The sequence below is a fragment of the Anarrhichthys ocellatus genome, unplaced genomic scaffold (assembly GCF_004355925.1).
Source record: "Anarrhichthys ocellatus isolate YVR2014 unplaced genomic scaffold, GSC_Weel_1.0 scaffold5, whole genome shotgun sequence".
In the NCBI taxonomy this organism is placed as follows: domain Eukaryota; kingdom Metazoa; phylum Chordata; class Actinopteri; order Perciformes; family Anarhichadidae; genus Anarrhichthys; species Anarrhichthys ocellatus.
Window position 1 is genome coordinate 1162209 of NW_022280035.1, and position 22153 is coordinate 1184361.

General features: G+C 44.5%; 1 protein-coding gene across 2 annotated transcripts in view; it reads left to right on the forward strand.

Annotated features, from left to right (window-relative positions):
* Positions 1–494: 494 nt before the first annotated feature.
* LOC116381913 (metabotropic glutamate receptor 7-like) overlaps positions 495–22153 on the forward strand; it is a 61833-nt gene continuing 40174 nt past the window's right edge. Inside the window, exons 1-2 of one of the 2 annotated variants that reach the window (XM_031844419.1) lie at positions 495–573; positions 953–2275. In XM_031844419.1, the coding sequence (XP_031700279.1) occupies positions 1772–2275 (504 nt within the window). In that variant the 5' untranslated portion in view covers positions 495–573; positions 953–1771. Of the gene's footprint in view, positions 574–620; positions 2276–22153 lie in introns of those variants that run through there. The other variant, XM_031844418.1, reaches the window with a different exon arrangement.

Genomic DNA, 22153 nt, shown 5'->3' on the forward strand with positions numbered 1-22153 from the left:
CTGACTCACATAATCCATTTCTAGCTTGACTGTTTTCCCAGGGTGCTCCTGTGATTTTTCCAACAGGGAGGCTGTTGTTGGATGTGTGGCGGCGGCTGGTTTAGAAGGTCAGTTTCTGGTTTACTTGTAAACGACGGCTTGCATGAATTATGTATCTGAGTAACTGGCTGAGTGAATAAAGCAGTCATTAGCAACAATTTTTTTTTATTGTTTAATACAAAATTTTAATTACACCCCTTACACACCTTTATTTTTGTAATTAAACCACAAATTGCCAAGTGAGGCTGTAGAGCACGCCCACTGCAAGCAAATGATCATAATCTGCTTGTTTGTTATAAAAAACACCATCTGTGCAATTACACAGTTTGGTGATGACAGAGTTTTGGTATAAGGAAGATGTGAGGGTTTCCTCGCTCCTAAAAAGGTGTGGTTACTTCTCACCAGTCTGTGGGCGTGGGTGCGTGCCAGCATGAGGCGCGCGCGCGCGCGAGTGTGTGTGCATGCACAGGATGAATCAGGAGTGTCTACTGAAGAAGGGTTGCCTGGGAGACCAGCCTGGACCCTTCCAAACGGGTACGTTCCCTCCTCCCTCCGTTTTAAAGGTGCACCGGTAATGAATCCAAAACTATTTCTGGAAAAAAGGGCAGTTTATTAGCCGGCGCGTGAAGCTCTTTTATACCACAGATCTCTGCCTCATTGTCTGGAAAATACTCACTTTTGCGCGGTGTGTGTGTTTGATGTTGATTGGGGGAGAGAGAGAGAGAGAGAGAGGGAGGGAGGGAGAGAGAGGGAGAGGGAGAGCGCGCTCTCAGAGGGACAGTCGTTTTATACCATGCATAACTATAAGTGCTTCTGTTCGCTTTGTTTACCTTCTGGTCAGATCACAACTTCCTGAAAACCTTTGCCACGAACTGATGATACTCTTTTTTTCTTTTTTCTCCTCCCTCGCCAGCCGAGTGACGTCTCGTAAGGAAAAGGGGGCTGGAAACTGTGCGCGCAGTGGATCCCTCGCTGTGACTCATTCATTTTGTATAAAAATGCGAGCGGTTGCGGACACCGAGCGAGAGACGCGGCTTTAATTAGCGGTGTGTGTGTGGGGGTGTTTTTTCTTTATTTTTTCTTAGGCGCATACTGCTCGTTATCTTGCTTTTTTATTTGTATTGGGAGGTGTGGAGATGATGATATGCACCCTTTGGGAGACAGACACCACAGCGGACCGAGCCGCCCCCCCTCCCCTCCTCCCCTCTGCGCTCCCGTGGAGTTCGTCCGAGACGAGGAAGAATGTCACCCACTTCTGCCGGCCCTAACATCTAAGTATTACTGAGAGAGAATCGGTCCCAGTTCTCTGCGTGTTATTTGGTTGCGTTGCCGCTTTTTTATGTTGTGGAGATCCTTCAGCAGCAGCTTCACTGTGTTTCTTTGGATTCACTATAAATGGACTAAATCAGGGCCAGCTCGTCTTCTATCTTCTTCTAATAGAGATATTTTCTGACTGATGGATGTATAGCCTCTCGTCTCCGGATTACCGTGAGGAGCCCTCGCTATTCAACAAGCTGCGCCGCTCACGATGGGCGCAGTTCGTCTGAGTCCTCCACTGCGTCTCGGTTCTCTAGCCCCGCTTGTTGAATCTCCACTAACGACTATGGGCTCGTTTTAAACAAAACAAAAAACTTCCTCGCCCTCTCTGTTTTTTCTATATATCTTCCTGTGGATTCTCAGACTCCCAATCTTTATCACCACCCACCCCCCCTCCACAAAAGAAAAGTTGATCATGGCTCGTCCCGGTTCGCGCGTAAAGCTGAGCGCCTTGTGGAGAGCGTTGTGGCTCGTGCGGACCGCGGTGGATTTTGCGCTGCCTCAGGAGACTTACGCGCCCCACTCGATACGGACCGAGGGCCACCTGACCCTCGGCGGGCTCTTCCCGGTGCACTCCAGAGGCGCCGACGGAGCGCCGTGCGGCGACCTCAAGAAGGAGAACGGCATCCAGCGGCTCGAGGCCATGATGTACGCACTGGATCAGATCAACCTGGACGAGAAACTCTTGCCCAACATCATGTTGGGCGCGCGGGTGCTGGACACTTGCTCGAGGGATACCTACGCGCTGGAGCAGTCCTTAACTTTCGTCCAGGCCCTGATCACGAAGGACACTTCCGACGTGAGATGCACGAACGGGGAGGCGCCGGTGTTCGTCAAGCCGGAAAAAGTGGTGGGAGTCGTCGGAGCCTCGGCGAGCTCGGTGTCGATCATGGTTGCCAACATCCTACGCCTCTTTCAGGCAAGTCTCCTGAGCGTGTGCGATAGTTTTATTTTGTTTAACAGTGTGTGCGCCCAGTAACAGGAAGTAGAGAACAGGCCATAAGTAGTAACTCTAAAAAATGCATTATGTCACAGAAACAAATCAACTGTTAATAACAAAACGCATAATTTGTGCTTTTTCTGCCTCTTTTTTCGATTTATTTCTCAATTTGATGCCTGTTATTACTAATATCCATCTAGACTTCTCTCCATCTTCAAATAGTGAATTTGGGTAATTCCCCACCCACCCACTACACATTGTGTGGATGAGACAGCTGAGTGTGCTGTTGCTTGTCCCCGGTGGTGCTGAAAGAACCCGTCTGTTCCAGTCTCACTCCGGAGTCTGGATGAGTGGGCACTGACAGCCTGACACAATCACACCCCAAACTCAACAACCCCCCTCTTGAGGATTTAACAGGCCTGCTTCATGCGATCGCATGCGCGGAGAGACTGCAGGCATTTTTCTGTTTTATGAATCGTTGTGAAGCTGAACGCCTCTGATTTATGGAGGAGTTGACTTGCTTTTATCAACAAGGGGTGTCCCCCCTTCTTTCTTTGAAATGAGCTTGTTTCAAATACTTTGCGCCCTAATTGAGCTCGCTGGCTGCGAGTAAACCAAATGGATCTGCAGCATAATTTCACAATGAGTTATAGCTTTGGGTTGTATGGCAGAACATCTCTATTCCAGACTCTTACTATTCTGTGTTTTCGCCCCGCTGCTGGTGCTGCAGTGGAAACGATGGGGGGAAAACGCAGCAGGGCACCAATACAGCAGATTAATTATTTAAAATGCATCTCCATAGCAAAATATCTAATTACTTGAAATGCCATGTGGATGCAAATGTGCAGACTTCTGTGCAGTTTTGTCTAGCGCGGGCACAAGCGGGCCGAGGCTCGTCGGAGCTGCAGTGTTGGCGCTAATGATCTGTGGTTGCAGAGTATAAGTCCCAGGCTTGTCGTGTTTTGTTTCGGTTCAATTAGACAGAAAACCGTGGGGCCTGGCTGTAAGTAGCTGTCTAACTGTAAGACCATCAAAGCACTTAACATGCTTTTAGGCCCCCTCTTCCTTTTTTCTTTTTCTTTTTTTCGTTTCACACACACTTACCAATGCAACACTCTTGTTTTTTTTGGCTCTTGGGTTTTTTCTGGCTCCATTGGCTGGACATTTAGACTGATGGTTCCAAACCGCAACCTTCATCCTTTGATTTTTATTCACTCTATGTAGGCTGAGTTAATACATTAATTTTTAATCATTCAAGTTGGTTAAAACCCTCCAGTGCTACTTGGAAGCATTCTCAATGCACTGATTTGTTGCAGAGTTCGAGGGGTTGTAAGACTTCCCTTTTTCTTTCTTGTTTCATGTGAGCTTCATAATATTATGTCTGCATTTGGGGAATTCACAGAGTTTTAAGGGGGAGAGAGAGAGAGAGAGAGAGAGAGAGATGATTTCCTTATTCCCTCTCCTCTCTCCTCCTCACAGCAGCCTGTGGGAGCGTAGCTGTAGCCCAGTGTGCCGTGTTTGAACAGCAGTTGTGAAGCTCTGTATTTCTTCTCATTTCCCTAAAGTGTTGCCAGAAAGGTGGATTCAAACACCTCGGTCAAATCCATCACACGATGAATTTGGTCTGAACCTGTTTTTGCCCCGCAGCACACTTTATTTCTTCTTTTTTTCTTCTTCTATGGTACCGGCGGTGGCGATGAAAGCGGCGATAATAAACGATGATGAATTAAGCGATGCCGTATAATCAATCCCAGCCCATCCGCCCTCATTAGTTTTCACAGCGTTTGATGAGCGTGCGTCAGCCATTACACGTTTCCGAGATTGTTTGCAACCGCAGTCCATCAAGTATCAAACGGTTCCACGCGGAAATCGTCAGAAAGCTCGATACAACACCTGTTCAGTTATGACAAATGAAGCGAAGCAGATTGTTTTTCTCAAATCAAAACGAGCGCTCTGGGAGAAAGCTCTCAATTTGCTGTCGATTTTAATTATGGGATGTGGCCCATAACTAAGCAATCTAATGGACTTTGAAGTAAAACAACTTCAAAAACACATAGTTTTCGGTGGATGACCTGTCGCTGAGCCGTCCTGCTGGCCTCCTTTGTTCTCATGAGTATCATCGGGTCTTTTTGGGACTCGCCTCTGTGATAAATGACTCATCAGAGCAGCTAAATAGTGATCGTAGATGTAAATATCATGGCTGTCTGTTCGGGACACGAGGAGCTGCTGAACTGTTAATGCTGGGAAATTGAAATGAGAGATGGATTTTTTTCTGTCTGAGGGACCCAGGAGGGTTGATCAATACTGTTGCCATGGTGAGGCCGATTTGCTGCTAAGATGTTTTTATTTCATTGCCTTTCATGCTGTGTTGGAAATGAGAAGCAACAATGCCACAGGAGGGGGGGGGGTGTACCAAAAACAAAAACAAGAATCAATCAGCCAGACTTTTGAAATGTTACCAGGAGCTATGATGTTGTGTTTTTTTTTGTTTTTTTTTTTGAAGAATCATCCAATCCTCCCTGCCTGGCTCAGGAGCGCCCGGTCATTCCCGCTGCAGTCGGAATGACCGGACAACTCTGTCCGTTCGCAAGTCCCGACCTCTCGGAATGAATCACGAAATTGATTTTTATCCAGATGATGTTTACGTGAGGGAGTGCGGCCTCGCCATTCTCTGCCGCATCGCTTCACTCAAAGGCCGAGGCGAAAGCTTTGTCTTGCATGCAGGTGAACTCCGTCTTGCTCCCCCTTCAGACTAGCTGTCTTAAGTGAGGCATTGACATGCTCTGATCTCACAGCCCTGACAGGCTTTTTATTTCACCTTTTTCTTTTTTTTTCCACACAGAATCATCACCGTGATTGATTTGAAGGAGATTGAAGCCTTGCAGTGCGATCTATTCAGCCGACTGTGGTAAAGATAGACACCGACAGAATGTGAAGGCTCTGTGTGTGTGTGTGTGTGTGTGTGTGTGTGTGTGCGTGTGCGTGTGCGTGTGTTATGTAACGAGCTCTCAAAGTGACACAAAATGGCAGAGGTTAATTCCGTCTTTTGCTAAACACCGTTGCCATTTGTACATCGATGCACGCGGTAGCACAGGTCAATTAATCACATCTCTAGCACTGTTTTCAGCCCCATCACAGGAGACGTTGATGGTATGTCAAGTATGCACCATATGATTAGATACACACACACACACACACACAGAAATATATATTTGCATATATATGCACACTAAGAGCTCCATTACCATTGCTGAAGGAGTGAAAACATAACCGTCTCATGGATGTTAATGAACCACACCAGTGGTTTTGGCTCTTCTCTCCATCACTTGCTAATTGGCTTTCATTCAGAGTGTTTCACAGAAGATCCGGCTCAGAACAAAATAACTTTATAAGAAGTTTCTGAATCGTGGATAGCTAAGACTGTAATTCCACTTTCTCGCCAAACTTGAACACTTCTATCCAAATTAAGGTTCAGCCTTTTAGTTAACACGCGATTGAAATCACTGAAAAACACTGAATATCATGTTTCTTGTTATGTTTTGCAGCTTTGTGCTTGTTAAGATTTTGTTATTACATGTGAGCAGTTGGTTAGATCACCCTTTTGTTCTGGTACAATCAAAAGCTGGACTGCGGTATGAAGCTAACAGAAGTCAGGGATGCTAAAAGTTGATCAAAAATATTTACAAGAACAGAGAAAGATGGCTGAGAGAGGCTCAGTGGGATTTACCTAGTAAGCGAAAATTTGCTGAATACGGACGGTGTTATTGAACCGTCAAACCTCCACCATCAGAGTTGTTAAATGTTCACCATAGAACATGGGAATTACTACAATGAGTCTAAGGGGTTTTGATTTAAGCTTAATTTCGTCCCAATACACAAATGGGAGAATAATTTCAGTAGCTGGGTGACAACAAATCGAGACACGGCGCCGAAAAAATACCTGTGCACTTCTTCTCCTGTTACCAATTATTCCCGACACGTTTGAGCACGAAAAGGCCAATTATTGAGTTTACGAGGAACAATTGCAGCGTATCTCTGTGAATACCACGTCAGCATTACATTAAAAGTACAGCACCTGAGGCCCCGAGGGAGGGCTTCACAACATTAACACGTCCCTGTAGAACAAAAGAAGAACTGGTAACAAGAGAGCACACAGCGGGTGTTTTCTGTACGAAACTCGCCAAAAGAAAACCCGCTTTTTCAAAACACATTTACCTTCAAAAGACAGACCTTTTATAAATGATCGATGAGTCATCAGTCAACACGTCTGTGCTGTTTTTGCAGATTGATCTCCGTTGATCGATATCGCATTTGCAGTTGATGGAAGTCGGCTTCAGCTTCTATCTTTATCTTTTCAACCTGTTCACTTTGACACCCTGGGTTCACCCTTCAAACACCTATTGTACACCCTTCTGTCTGCTTCTCTCTGACAGCGCTTTCCAAAAATGACATCATATTTCTTCAGGGAGTGCAGTTAGTGACAGTGTGGGCTCCATGGTGACGTAGCTCTGACAGCTTGACGGAGTAGCAGAGGGCGGGGCCTAGCGAAGGGTAAATTATTACAAAGGACTAGAGGTCCCCAGGTAACACTTGACTTGTGCCAGTAGTTTTCTTCAATTGGGGGGGGCTATTATCTAAATCATGCTTTTGTAGTGGGGGAGGGTAAAGGGTTAATGTTGTTTACTATATTGGTAAAAGTAAGTAAACTAAACAAATGATAGCAGTAGAAGTAGAGACTATTAAGGAACTTTTAATGAACACAATGGACTTTTATTATTCTTCTCGATATACTGCGAACATTCTCTCTAGTCCAGTGATTCTCTCTTATGGTCCTTGGGACTGAGAGCTCTGCTGCTTTTCCTTCCGGCCATTTAATCAGACGCTGACTTATGGCCGGATCAGACCAGAATTGGCAAGGTGAAATTTACTGGCACGCTGTGGCAGAAAGCAGGCGGGACAGAGAAATAATATGGGCAGGGTTACCAAGCATACGCTGTGCGGGTTAGCATAGCGTGGCTAACAGGCTAAGAACAGCATTCTGTAAGTTGAGAAATACACAACTTTGTCATTGATTATTTTATACTCTGTTTTTCTTTCTTCCACTACCTCTGTCCTCGCACTAATGGACATTAAACCTTCTTCTGTTAGTTGTGTTCTTTAAGTATGCAGGTAATAGAAACAAGGATGCAAACAATCAATATGTACTTAAGGAGCGGTCAATCCCACCTGCTCTCTTAAATTGGCTGCCTGCCGGCAAGTCTCGCTATCTCGCGGGACAGAGGTCAATCAGGTTGAACTCTGCGAGATCAATATTGTGACGAGGAGGAAATGCGTCTTGCCCGAAATGACGGATGCGAATTTCGATGTGTGAAACAAAAACTGGGATGCAGACGATTGCGTGAAGTGAAGTGATCCGCTCAGACAGAATGGCAGCAGAGCTCTGAGTCTGAGCGCCGGGGTGAAGCGAGAACATGCGTGGATGTGATGTTGGATTTTAATTAAATACAGAAAGAAAGAAAAACAGCCGTTATTTTTGTATTTGAGTTTGCAAAAGGGAGAGTCGGTGACTGTTAATTGTTTTCAGAGCATGAACTGTACTCCAGGAAAATTCCGACCCGCTAAGGCGATAATTAAAAACGGATAACCACACAGAGAAATGTTGCCCCGAGAGCCGTACGTTTTCAAATTCCCAACCCTTTGGCCCTCTTTGTGGAGAAACGGTGTTGTGAGGGAGTGCCGTTGCTCTCATGTTCAGTGAAGCAGGTTGTATATTCACACACACACAAACACGACGCAGTGTGAGCAACTGATGCAATATTAATAGAATGAATAAAATATCCCCGTGTCAAACAAGTTGTCGTTGCGGCTGACGTGAGGTCATTAGGTCAGCAGCCTGCCACGGGGAGAATATGAGAAACCATGCACGCCTGATATTAAGGTCTCGGCTATTCCCACAGGCCTTTGGGGGATGGTGCACTTTATTATTCAGCGACATAATGGCGTGCTATATGAATAAATGTTTTTCAATGAAAACACAGCTGGTACGTTCTTGTGCCATTCTTCATTCGTCTCCAGACGTATTCTAGTTCATGGTTATGCTTTCACTCATAGCTGGTGATGTTTCAGTATCTTTAATGAGGTGCCATCCGTCATTTGTGTACTGGTATCGGGGTCGGCTTGGCTATTGCAGCAGCTTGACTCTACCAGGCACATTATTACCCCCATTTTCTCCCACTGCATGGGAGGAGGAGGTGGGGAGGAGGAGGGCACCTGCTTAAAAGCTTAACTCTGCTCACATTGAGGTCACACCAGCGTTCCTTCAAAACTTATTGTCGGTATGACTGTAAAATGCGACAAGAATAGCGCTCTTAGACTTCATTGGAAGTTTTTCTGCACTTTATCTGGCGAGCAGAAGGAGCCAGAGAAGAAGAAAACCCCATTACGTCCGATCCTCTTACGGGGATGAGTGGAGAAGCATGAGGAGGTCTCTGCTGGCTGCCGGTCGGCCTCTCGCTCAGGATCCTCTTCCAAAAAAAATAAAGGAGAAATGTGTCCCTGTTGCTTTAGCGGAACAATAATCCGGTGTGGGCTGAAAGGCATTATCAGAGGGCTAATTGTTGTTTTTGTAGTTGTTTCAATGCACTGATCTGTGATCCATGCAACATTCTGGGCAGGACCCGAACTACAAAGTCACTCAGCCGTAGCAGACTTCTAAATAGCGTTCAAGGCTGTTTGCATGGTAGAAAACCTCCTACGAGCACAGAAGTGTCTGCAAAGATCAAAAAGAAATTTGCCTTTTAAATATGATGTTTTCATGAGTCAAATTCCTCTCCTCACAGATCCTCAAATCCTGCTAAATGAGCTAAGTGAATTTGTTAAAAGGCCTGTGAGCGCTGCCTGCGTGAGTGTCTTCCTCTTCAAAAGGAGGATTTTTTTTGTTGTGGTTCTTCTTAGACTTGGGATCTGTGCTTTGTTCTCTGTTTTATCTCATTATTCTAAACACTTTCCCGCCCCGGCTCTGAAATCGCATTGCACCTTAGAAATGATATTGCAGGCTAATCCTGGGGAACTACTTGTCGGGGAGAATCCCCTCGCTTTATATGAGAGATGTTGCATTTTAAGAAAAGAAGAATTAAACGGAAGGTAACGAGACAAAGAGTCTACAGTAGTGCCAGCATCTCTGTGAGGCTGTACTTTGGCACCGAGATACTTTGAGCTACATGCTAACATGCTAAGTATAATGTCAATACTTGCCATCTTAGTTTAGTGTGTTAGCATGCTAATACGTGCTAATTAGTGCTAAACACAAAGTATAGCTGAGACTGATGGGAATGTCTTTAGTCTTGCAGGTGTTTAGTAATAAAGCAAAGTCTTTGACAAAAAACATTTTTTGACCCATTGATGGCAAAATGGCGGCCATTTTGTGTGCACCGCTGCCGTATTGACAGATTCACCGCGGTGAGGTTCTGCAGGGACGACTAGAAAGAGTCGAAATGTTACGAAGCGTAAAGAACCAGAGTAAATGAGTGAAATTTAACAACTAAACAAGTCTTTTGTCAAATGACCACAGAAAACAGATCAATGTCCATTCTACTCCGATTCTATTTCATAACACTTTATACCGTTGTACAGACGGGGATTCAATGGGAATTTAGATGTAAAAATACTCTGATACAGATTTTATTGATATACGCATATTTGGCATATAACAAGAGATAAATCAACTGGGATGCAGATTAAAACTGGGAATATGTACTTTACGTTGCCACTAGCATGGATTATAAACAGCAGCTTCATATTTAAACTCTGCACAAGGATACGTACACTTTCAGTGTCTCAATCACACAGTTGAGGGCAGCCACATGCTTGCAAAAGGAACTACTGCAACAATACACTTGAAACACAATAAACTTTGTGCAACGTGCTGCCAACTTCAAAGGGGCAGGAGGTGCACTGCTCACATGGCTGTCTCGCTGTCCCGGGAGGCTGCCGGCACGAGGCTTTGTTTGGACTGCATGCCCATGCGAGGGCTCTAATGTAGACGGGCATGCCACTGAAGAGCAGCGAGAAGTAGGCAGGGAGTCGCCGCACGCAAACTTGAGCTGCAAGAGAGGCAGGAGAAAACACAATGGTCCTTCATCTGCAGTGTTTGTATATATTCTTTCTCAGTTACCTCTGGTGGTGTCGAGTCGTGCAGATACAGTCGTTTTACATTCATGTGCCCCGGTTTACAACGTTGGTCCTTCTTTGTTGTTGATTGATTGAAGAATTATTGATATCCTTTACCTAAATCAAAAGCAGCAAAAAATCCATTACAAGTAAAATTACTGCATTCAAAATCTCACATCAGTAAAAGAAGAGAATTACAGCAAATTTGACTGAAATTAACAAAAGTATTCATGCGTATAGTAATGCAGAGAAACTGGTCATATACTGGTCTATAAGATTTATATTACTGATATATTGTGTGTCACACTATTTTAACTAGTCAAGCTAATATTTACTACAAAATAAATCACATTCAGTAAGCTGACTGTATGTTTTGTGCATAAAATCTTTATCAGTCAAGCGACTGGTAACTAAAATTGTCAAATACATGTAGTGATGTAAAAAGTGCAATATTTCCCTCTTAAGTGTGGTGAAGTTGAATTATTAAGTAACAATATTTGAAGGTGTAGCTCTAAGCTTGAATACTTAAATACAGTAAGTATTAGGTCAAACCTGTCACGGCTGGGGACTGATGGATGGAGATGAAGTGATCCATTAAAAATATGGTAAAGTTAACATATGTTTATATATGCGTGTGTGTTTTGCTACATACTTGTGTGTGTGTACGGTTGGATCTCAGGGATGTCGGGACCGGTGTGCTCTCTCACAGTATACATAACAAAGTGTCATCGGGATTCATTTCTTGTCCTTCAGTGGTGTTATTACAACAGGGCCTGAGGGGCCATCAGCCAACACACAGTAATATATAACCGTTACATCAGCCAGCACTGTGTGGACCTTTAAAGGGAGGCTAAATTATTAGAGTGCAGCATGGGCCTTCGGGTAGTTATGCTAAAATACCTGTTGATTTTGAATGTGAAAATGGAAGAGTGGAACTTTGGTGTTTCATTAGCTCCAATTTCATTTTGTCTGCATTTCCCTTGAGATGATGTCTTTTCTTTTTTGTTCTCTGGCTGTGCTGTGCAGCTGTGTGTTAGTTCTGTTTGAACAAATCCATGTGGCTCTGCTCTTTTGAGCTTAAAAAAAGTGTACTGTGCCGCAGCACACAAGAGAAATTAGTCGACAGGGTAACTGTTTTCAGATGCAAATCCTGGGGGATCTCAAGTGCTCTCTGAAACGCCTGCGTGTGACATTGATTCGGGGGAAAGACCTCAATCACCGCTGACATTTTACAATTTAGAGAAGCTCTTTCTCCTCAGAATCGGTTGCTTAAACTACAATTGACGAGCGGACGGGAGCTACCGCTGACAGGATATAGTGTTTTTTAACTGCCTTATCGGTGTTTGAGCAATCACATGTGGCCCCTCGACGAGGCTAAGAGGATCAATAGCGCGTAATGTATCAGCAGAATATGCATAGAGCTGTCAGGCACTCTACCTGGAGGTCGAAGGGCAAACAAAAGGGATATTTGCCAATAAATGTACTCAGGCCTTTGGGAAGCGAAACCATCTGTGTGTTGCATCGGCCGGTCGAACATCATCCTCCTGCCAGTGGACACAATTCTAAGACGTATAAGATGCTGAGGAGGGATAAATACGTTTCGTTTTATTCTATAATCCTGATAGAATACCTGCATGTGTGTATTTGTATTAAGTCGTAACAAAAATACGTTAAAATATTCACATTGTTGGGGACCTCACAGGGTGAACCGCTACATCTTGGGGTTGCGTTTTATGTTGAGGTGATGGTAAGGGGTTGGCATGTAGTGGTTACGGTCAGGACGAGTCTCCAGAGAAGTCACGTCAAGCCGCATGTATGCATGAAGCGAGAGGTTAACCGGAGCCCCGCCACACATGCCTCCGGCAAAGGCTTTGATTCATAATTTAGCGTCGGATATTGCCTATTTTCGGCACCGCTGCAACACCAGACACAGTCGCTGTTTACATGCTTTCATTCCCTTTGTGGCGTAGAGGGTCGGCGGGCTACGCAAACACTTACCCAGTAGAAATCTGAGTTACATCCAGGTTGAACGCCTTGCTGCGATGCAGCGAGGGGCTCTCGGTGAGCAGAAGGTCTGCGGTGGAGACGTCTTTGCCAGATGTTTGACTACGGAGTCTTTCCTCAACCTCTTCAACTTATTGTCTTCACTGTCTGCCATCTCATTATTCCAGGAACGGATCTCAGAACTGGGCAAGATGCCAGCTTTTTGAGAGAATATCCGAAAACTACAATAATGAGATAGGGTGTGATGTTTCTGTGGTTTCCCTCACTACAGGGGAACCAGTGAGCATTACTCTCTGAGCATTAGGTGAAGGGATTTTGTTAAGTGCTGGGTTCATAGAACACACTGGGTGTGCCTGTTATTGATATTTGTTGGTTACGACGTGCATTTGTAAGGAAGGATTTGTACGGTGGAAGGATACATTGAATGGACTCTTTTACATGGACACGATTTACACTTTCATCTTTTAAATGAACAGTGGTACGGTTATTACAAATTTACTTAACATGCCAATTTACTGCTGCTGTTTTGATTAGTTTATTGGTTATTTTGCTTATTGTCAGTTTGCAGATTGTGTACATATTATTTGATTATATATCTTTCAGTATCGATCAATCAACTATTTTGTCTTATTTAATTATCATTTATTCTTTCTGTCTGGTTTCGTTTAGGGATTGTGATGTTGGGTTTTCTATGATGTTGATTTCTGTTGTTTTACTTATAATTCAATCAATTTACAGTCATTTAAAAAAACGTAATCCAAACTGAAGCCCAAACTGACCAATCCCATTTCGGATTGTTCGGAATCTTCAAGGGTCAAAGTGGGCCAGAAGGAACCGGTACGGTGGTCGTGCACCTTTTGACTAATAAGTTAATACATTCAGCGCTTTGGCAGTGTCATACATAAGAATGCCAAGTGAAGGCATTTTTCGTGTGCTGCAGCGTGGCGTCTATTACTGCTGACGCCATCCAGATACTCAAATCAGAAAGTAATTTCCCCCGCTGCACCACTACACCGGCGGATCTTACTGGAATCCCCATCGGAAGCGAGACCGAAGTGAGACGTGAGCAATCCACACTGACTCAGTTTTGCCTTAACGAAAAAGAAATTAAGAAATCAACAATAACATGTGTTGAGACGGACCGGGATCATTCAATGTAGATGCGGTTAAAATGCATACAGAGCTGGATATTTGGGTGATGTAATCAGCTATCTATGCAGATTACTTCTCAATAAATGCGGCGACTTGAAGAGTAAAAAAAATGCGGGTGAAGCGTTCCTGTTGTGTAAGAAGCACAAGTGACGGACATCAAGAACAATCCCAAAACGCTTTCTAATACATTGTTTTTAGGAGGGGCATGTCAGATACGACATCGCCTTCAGCGTGGCTTTGGCGGCAACATGCCATAACCCCTTAATGTATAACTATAAACCAAGCTTAAGGCAAGTGACCACAACAAGCGTGTGTGTGTGTGTGTGTGTGTGTGTGTGTGTGTGTGTGTATACAGTACATACTTGCATTGATCATTACGGGGACTCGCATCTGGTCCACACGAGATCAACTATTAGAATCACTGTTTGGTTCAGGCTTCTCTTCGAGGTAGGTTTAGTTTGGGGAAGGGGTCGTGGTTAGGCACGGAGTGGTTACGGTTAAGCATACGAATGTACTTCAAGGCAATGTCCTCCTAAGTAATACACTTTTGTGTGTGTGTGTGTGTGTGTGTGTGTGTGTGTGTGTGTGTGTGTGTGTGTGTGTTTTCGGGTGGCGATAATACGCTCTCGCTGCTGAAGCAATTTTCCACTTCCTGTGCACAGTTGGAAACACATCACACCTTTTTATTTGGAGAAACCATCCACACCGATGTCATGCTTTTAAATGTGCCCTAATTAACATCAAATGATGAAAGAAATAAACAGGAGCCACTTAACTTCACCCACTCTGTTGGTTGTAGCACAAGTGGCTTTGAGTAGATATTTATTTTGTGTGCGGAGTCACACTGCGATGGTAATGTTAATGCTAAACGCAGTTCACATAATACTTCACTGCTACTGTGTTTATAGGTTTAACTTTAATAATAATGCATCATTTGAAAGCTAGAATTTCTTGAAAGCACACAAATGTGTACATACAATCTCAGCTTAGCTATACTTAACCATAACTCACGTATGAAATAGTTCATCCACATTTCATACATTCTTTTTATTTGGCTTTTATGAGCTGTTCTGGGGGGAAAGAAACGCATGTTAGTGCTCTTGTTGAAAATAAAGAAAAGCCTTCAGTAGCGGCGTGTGACAGTTCCATTGTATTCGACGAGGCTCATTCCTGTTTCGGCTGGTTAACTTGTCTGAGGGTAATTGTCTGATCTGGCGTCTGTTGCGCATCTCTGATTCTGGCTCTGGAATACTTGTCAGTGTGCAGCCTTCTGACACTTTGTCTCACTGCGAGTGGAAGTTATGTGAAATGTGCGTGTCACAAAAACACATTCCACATAAATCTTCTGGGTCCATTAGTCCAGACACTTGCTCTGATGAATCATGATCTCGGCGAGAATGAGTCTGTTTACACAGAATGGCTCTCTCTGAAATACTGTCTCCAGTTCCTCCAGAGTTGGCAGGTTGTTCAGTACGCTACTGGGAACAAAACAAAAAATAGAAGCTTCTTGTCCTCTCTGAGTGCACAATTGTCCATTGTTGTGGCTGTGCAGCGGAGCCGGTGTGTTGCTGACAGGATTACCTGTTCAGGTGCCCTCGGTGATGCACTACACCTGCAGAGCAAAGAGCCTGTGAGTGGCCAGGTCACAAATCCAGACAGGATCATAATCAGACTGAGCCGGGGGGGAAGATGGCAGACATACAGAGACTTCATAAGGTTTTCCTAAAGGCTTTTCACTTATACAACAGCTACCTTTCTTTGTACCTCCCTGCTCAAGAGCACACGTATAACAATATAGTAGTAGTAGTAGTAGTAGTAGTGTATCTAAGCTAAGTGACCGTACCAGTGGGTTTGTGTAATGTAACATCGTTGTGGAGGTAATGCAGTTAGATTTGGAGAGTCTGTACTAAGTTACCACATAACTGTAATGTGACAAACAAATAGTGCAGACCTGATGATCAGCATGTTGGATTTTGCACCATCTAGCGCTGAGGTTGCAGAATGCAACCAGCTGAAACTGCTCCCGTGTGGGAGAACTAAGGGTGACGACGCAAAAACTTGAATCTAGAGTCGGTGTTTGGTTTGTCCGTTCTGGGCTACTGTAGTAACATGGCAGCCAGCTCGGTGAAGAGGACTCGCTGCGTTTGTCCATTTAAGTGGCTCATTCTAATGTAACAATATCAATTCTTACTTCCAAAAACACGTAAGAAAACATACTCGTTAATATATTATTCCATTTCTGCCAATGGATCCACTAAATGCTGCACACTGTTCCTTTAATACAGTTTCACGAGTCCTCCTATGTATTTTCACATTGTACAGACATTTGTAGGAGGCAATGAATGTCTGTAATTGTAAAAAGACATGCTTTAAAATGTCTAAAGCACAGCAGCCTTTTCCGCGAGATGATTAGCTGTGATATAAAGTGCTCATTATTTGTATTGAACCGGCTGAAACTTGCAAAACCACAGGTATGCGCCTGTAAAGTGCAATGAATAAAATAAAGTAATGAGCAGCTTAGACCCCATTAGTCTACTGTAGTTTGTAAAATAAAGCCTCAGAAACACACTCCTGCTAGCGGCTCTCTGTGGCTGTGCTACTTGCTAATGTCAGCATGCTAACACGATTAATGACAGCGCTGCGGTGATGATTAACAAGTTCACCATCTTAAGTTTGGCTTGTTACCACAAAGAACATCTGAGGCTGATGCTAATGTTATTCATTTTGCAGGTATTTAGTCATGAACCAAAGTATTGGACAAATTACAGTGAAATGTTGAAGTAATGACGGCCCTTGATGAAGATCATTTTAGCGCTACAGGAAAAGTCAGGAGATCACCAGAGTCATGAGGATTCATTCTCTGGGGACCATGAATGTTGAATGAAGTAGATTTCGGCGCAGCCGGTGGCACCTGAGGGGATCGCCATCCTTTAGGCATCATGAATGTCTGAACAAAATTCCTATCTAATAATTGTTGAATCATGTCAGTCTGGACCAAAGCGGTAGACGACAGACCGAAATGACCATCCTTTTAAAAAAAGACAAGCTTCATTCAAGCGCTGCGTATGAATCTGCACCAAGAGAGACCAACAAAAGAAAAGTGCCTGAAAGAAAAACAATAATTTGCAAAAACTAATAGGACCAAATATTTGCTTCTACATTTACAGAACTTTTTACTTTCTCATGTTCTTGCCTCAGGCGTCAAAGTCATTAAAAATGCGGCAGTCGGAACATTAACCATTAAAGGACTCTGCATTCTTGATTCTAGCTCCAGCTCACTGGCTACAAGACTGACGTGCGGATCACATTGAGAACGTATAGCTGTGGTCTGACTCTCAGCAGATCTTTTATTTCCTCATGAGTCGCACTCGGCCTGAAGTCCTCTGGCTGTTCTGACTGTTCCCCGTCTTGACAGAAGAGGAATTGACTGTGCTTTTGCCACAAGGACCCAGAGACTGTGGGAGAGAGAACGGACTTCGGTGCCCTGAACTAAGCCTCCCAGACGGTGGGTGTGTACTTCCAGCAAAGGCGTACACCAATCACATGCTTCAGGCTGTAGGTAGTTAATGCGAGGGCCGGTTAGAGAGCGCCAATCCCAGCAAAGGAGGCAAGATTTGTATAAAGCCTTGGAGGAAGGTCTGCCTCTGCAGCTAAACAATAAAGTTCTAATTTGACTGTGAAATGCCCTACCTGGAAGACTTTTCTCTCTTTCTTTTTTTTTACCATGCTCAAGGTTGTCTTTTAAATTGCTTTTATTTTCAACTTTATTCTCTGGTGTACTCAGATAAAACACTCGAAATATAGCTGCACAGCACTACAAGTAGGCAAAACCTGTTTCTGTATTTGTTGTTTCATTTATTCCTTCGTCTGTTCATCCATTTCATTTTAACTACCTTTCTCGTGAATGCATGCCTGGATTATTATTGCCTTTTTTTATTGATGTTCTTTGTTGTCATGCCAGCTTTGTAAAGCCCTGCTCTATAAGTGTGAGTACCTTGTTGTGAATGGCAGTTTAAGTAGTTAATTCTGCCCATTTCCTGCAACATCAGAATATCAGCGGTGAGTAAATTACACTACGGCTTCAAACGCCTCCTGTGAGAACCGTCGCGGTTAGCACAATGCATAGCACACAACAGCAGGCATTAAATCCGCTTTCTTGCTATTCAAATACGCGTGAGACTTTTTGCAGTAGAGTGTTAATCTGCACCGTTTGCAACTTCTCCGACTGATCCGTAAAGGGCTGATTTGCGACACGCGGATCTTTTTCGTGTGTGTTGTGAATTGCAGGTGTTGCTGATGAGATAGTATATTCTAAACCCTGGGAGAGGCTCAAGGCAGCACTGCAGGCAATGCCTAGCGTGCAAATAGCTGCCTGTTTAACTGTTCTGTTCTAAACCGGTACATGTGTCTCGAGTGCACAGCAGCACCAAGAAAGGGTTCAGACACACTTGCAGAAGGAATAGAATATCTGTGATATTTTCCGCTGCTGTGATCAGTTGGTGATTACACGGCCCCGCTGAAGAATTCTTTGTGAGGAGCCGGCAGAGAGGAAAGATGAGATCGAGGGAGGCTCGCCCGGCATTGTCTGCGCTATTGGGGTAGAAATGGGCCTGGTGATGATGCTCTGTGGAGTCTGAGGAGAGAGCTGCACAGAGAGAGATGTGGTGGTGGTGAGGGGGTAGTACAGAAGCGAGTCATTGGGATGCAGGTCAGAGTGTTGCAGGTGCACCACTGACAATGAATGTGTCAGACCGTGTATGCTCCAGGTGATAGGTGGGGGGGGGAAAACAACAACATGCACCTACGCTCGGTGTTTGGTGAAAAACATGGAAGAGCTGGATTGGGACCGGGCCGAGCAATGAGGCAGAGCAGAGATGCAAAGGCACACTGACGATTCCCAAAACGCAGACGTTTGTCTTCGCATGTTACTCATGAAAGAATATTCCTGTTGTTCTCCGGCATAATGGCATGCATCTTACAGTATTGGGTTATTTCTACTTCATATTTCTCTCAGAAAATAATAAGGTTATCACGCAGGCTGTAAGAGAGCACAGTAAAAAAAAAAAAAAAAAAAGAAGAAGCTGTGTCCAGTGCACTTTGCAGCCGGGGAAAAAATCAATACAGCCATCTGTAATGCGATCTGTAATGTGGATATAAAGGAATACATTTGATAACACTTAGTCATGAAACCTGCAGGCTGTGTTTCATTCCTACCCACGAGTGGAGGTTCTGTCGCACCTGGAGAGAGAGCACCCCGGCACAGCCGCCATGATCGAGGCTCTTCTGCTGAACCGCGTTGTTCTCTGCAGGGCCTCGCTTTGTGCAAAGCCGAAGTCAAAAGATGCTTTGACGAAATGACTTGATGAGATACAGCGACTGTACAAAATAACTGTCGAGAGCGACTGCATGAAAGATTAACATCGTCGCGTCGGCTTTAAAGGGTAAGAGCCTTAAGTCGTTTGTGACATCGTTAAAAACTACACCGCACCTTTTTTTTTTCGGTGAGCTTCGTAGATGTTGAGCCTCTCCTCGGTACAGACTCTTCTGCAATGAGGCTTTGAGAGCTATTTGGTGTTGGGAACCGATTAGTTCTTTGAAACACCGGTGGAGTTGAAATAGCAGTCTGTTTACCAGATGGAAAGAAAAGAGGTCGGTCAGGTTCCCTTTGTGAGCTATCCACACTTTCCTCCCACGCCTCGGCTCTACTCTACTGTGTGGCTCTCCTGGTCAAATATCTGATTTGTGAGTCATATACCTAGCCTCTGTACCCATGGAGAAACACGCTGGTTGTCTTAAAATACACTCTGGCAGGGCAGCCATGCAAGAGCTCGGGCCCGGCACAGAGCACTGGAGCTGCCCAGGGGACTGGCGTGGTGCGAGCGGGAGAGACGGGGGGGTGAGGGAATCGACTGGGTAAAAGGGGAGGTGGGCGGAAAGGAGGAGACGGTGGAAGGTCGTGTTAGATAAAGGATTATGAAAGCCTTACTTTCTGTCACGTAACACAGACTCCAGTTTAGCGGTGAGGGTAACTCTGAAAAAGCAGTGTTTGTGAGTCCTGTGGCAAAAAAAAAGCTACTGGAAAACGCAGTAAACACTTAGACCGGTTAAACACTATCCAGGTAGGGTCCTTGTAGAATAACTGGCTGGAAAATGGTGGAGAGATGTCGTAGGAGGATGATGTGAGGCTGGCCTTGGCGAGGACCGTGGAGGAGAGGGAATTTAAGAAAAACAATTATCCTTTCTCCTACAAAACGCACCTGTTAACATCTAACGTTACCATGGAGCCCAGACTGTCACTAACTCTACTCCATTAATTAATATTATCTAATAATTGGAACGAAAAAGCGATTTCAGAGAGAAGCAGACAGAAGGTTCCACAATAAATGTTTGGAGGATAAATCCAGGATGTTAAACTGGTTCAGCAGTGAAAACATGTTAAAAAGATAAAGATAGAAGCTATGCTACAGATCAGAGTAAACGTGATAGCATATACGTGCTAATGCTAGCTAAGGATGTGCTAACATTGTGGTAACATTCTTTGCTAATGTTAGCTCCACAGGTTTTTAGGTAGAAACGTATATATCTCCTTCCAACCTCTCTGGGTAACGATTATCACTATTACCCAACGTTTAAACATGACGAGCTCCAAATCCACTAAACCAGCCTGAACATGAAGAACATCTGAAACGATTTCATAACAGTCTCTGGAGCAGAGCCGGATAGCTGTCGGACCCTGTTTAGAGCTGGCTGATGCTACGCCATGATTGGCAAGTCTGCGCTCGACTTAGCAAAGCAGTTAATTCGCTGTCTGGGTTATATATATTTATATATATATATGTATATGCCCTTTTCACAGCAGCCATTTTGTCAAGGCGGGTCAGGTAAACCCAGGTGTAATAAATAACATTAATTATGGCCCAGATCCATTTAGGTGGGCCAGGACCCTGGTATTGTGCAGGCTGGCTCACTGGAATGGTTTGCCATGCCCTGACATGTAAAAATGGCTGCTGTGAAAAGACTCTCCAGTCCAGGAGGTGTGACATTCCGATACAGCAGACAAGTCTTATTTTTAGGTTTAAGCAGCTATTACTCTTGTTTGGTACTGGATTATGGTTTGTTTAAATATTGGGGGGAAAAAAATCTATTTGTCTCATCTAACGCTTCAAGTCAGGGATTACTTTCTCATTCTTTTACTGAGACTATTATTATCCCTTGACCTTAAAGATGCTATAATATATATGTTCTAACTAATGAGTCCAATGACCATATGTGAAAGGTGTTACTCATCATGAATCCTACGAGAAATATTACCCGACTCTACAGTTTTCCTCAGCATCTTTCAAATCAGTTTTGGTTTTCCAGCCCACAACTTCACTATTCAGCTTCACTCTCATCAGCGTCTTTTTACCATACCAGCTATTTTCAGCAACAAAACAACCAACCTCTTAAAAACCCTCTGTACATTATTGTTTATTAACTGGATCCCCATTAGCTGATGCCTTAGCGGCTACTATTCTTCCTGGTGTCCACAGAAAGGACAAAACATAATACATACAAAACATGAGCATGAAACAGCGGACAGACAAAGTTAGCGACTAGCTGGTGAACATAGTGGAGCATTTAGCAGCTAAAGAGACAGATATTTTCCTCAGCAGTTGGAAGGGACCAAACCTGGAGCTAAAAGAGAGTAAATATTAGGAATACATTCCTCTGTGCTTGCTAAATGTGTGAATGAGCGACTGTTTGCGATGCACTTTTGCAAAAACAATGTTGTGTTTGCAGGATGTTGTGCTGCCAAAGTCTTAACAAATGGTTTTCTTTGAAATAAAAATCATGCTTTTGTTGCTAAAAGCAGATATTGTGGGGAAATCAATGAAATGCTCTGTTAATGAAGCTTCTACAGATATGCTTTTGCATCGGCCGTGAACAGTTTGCAGATGAATTGTAAAAACAAAATCCTCACCGCACCCAAACAAATGAAAGAAACGGGTCCAGCGAGGAGGGAAGATTTGGGTGGAAAGCGAGCGAACGACTGAGGGCAGATTGTGTCGGCTCGGGCGGGGAAACTGGCAGCGAGAGGACCTCTCTGGGCAGGAGGTGTCTGCTGATCATCTGTGTGGGAGTGTCTGCATGCAGACAGATGACAGGGAGGGAGGGAGGGAGGGAGGGGACACTCAGGAAGATGAGACTCACTCGTCTTCCCCCCCGACGGGGCTGAAAACACACAGAGGGGCGGAGCGAGGCTGAAAGTCACAGGTTGTGTGAGGGCACAGCGATGAAACGCAGCTCCCTCACAAAAGGAGAGTTTGAGTGAGGGACACAGATGGGCAGGAAGAGAGGAGGAGAGAGTGACAGGGAGAGGGAGGGAAAGCTATCGCCCCCCCCCCCCCGGGCCCGCCACCCCCCCCCCCCCCCCCCCCCCCCCCGCCCGTCCTCCCTGCCACCTCGGCTGTGTTGGCAGTGCCCTGCTCTGGTGAAGAGAGATTACCAAAGCCCAGCCTGAGGATGCATGTATGGACACAGTCATTACCT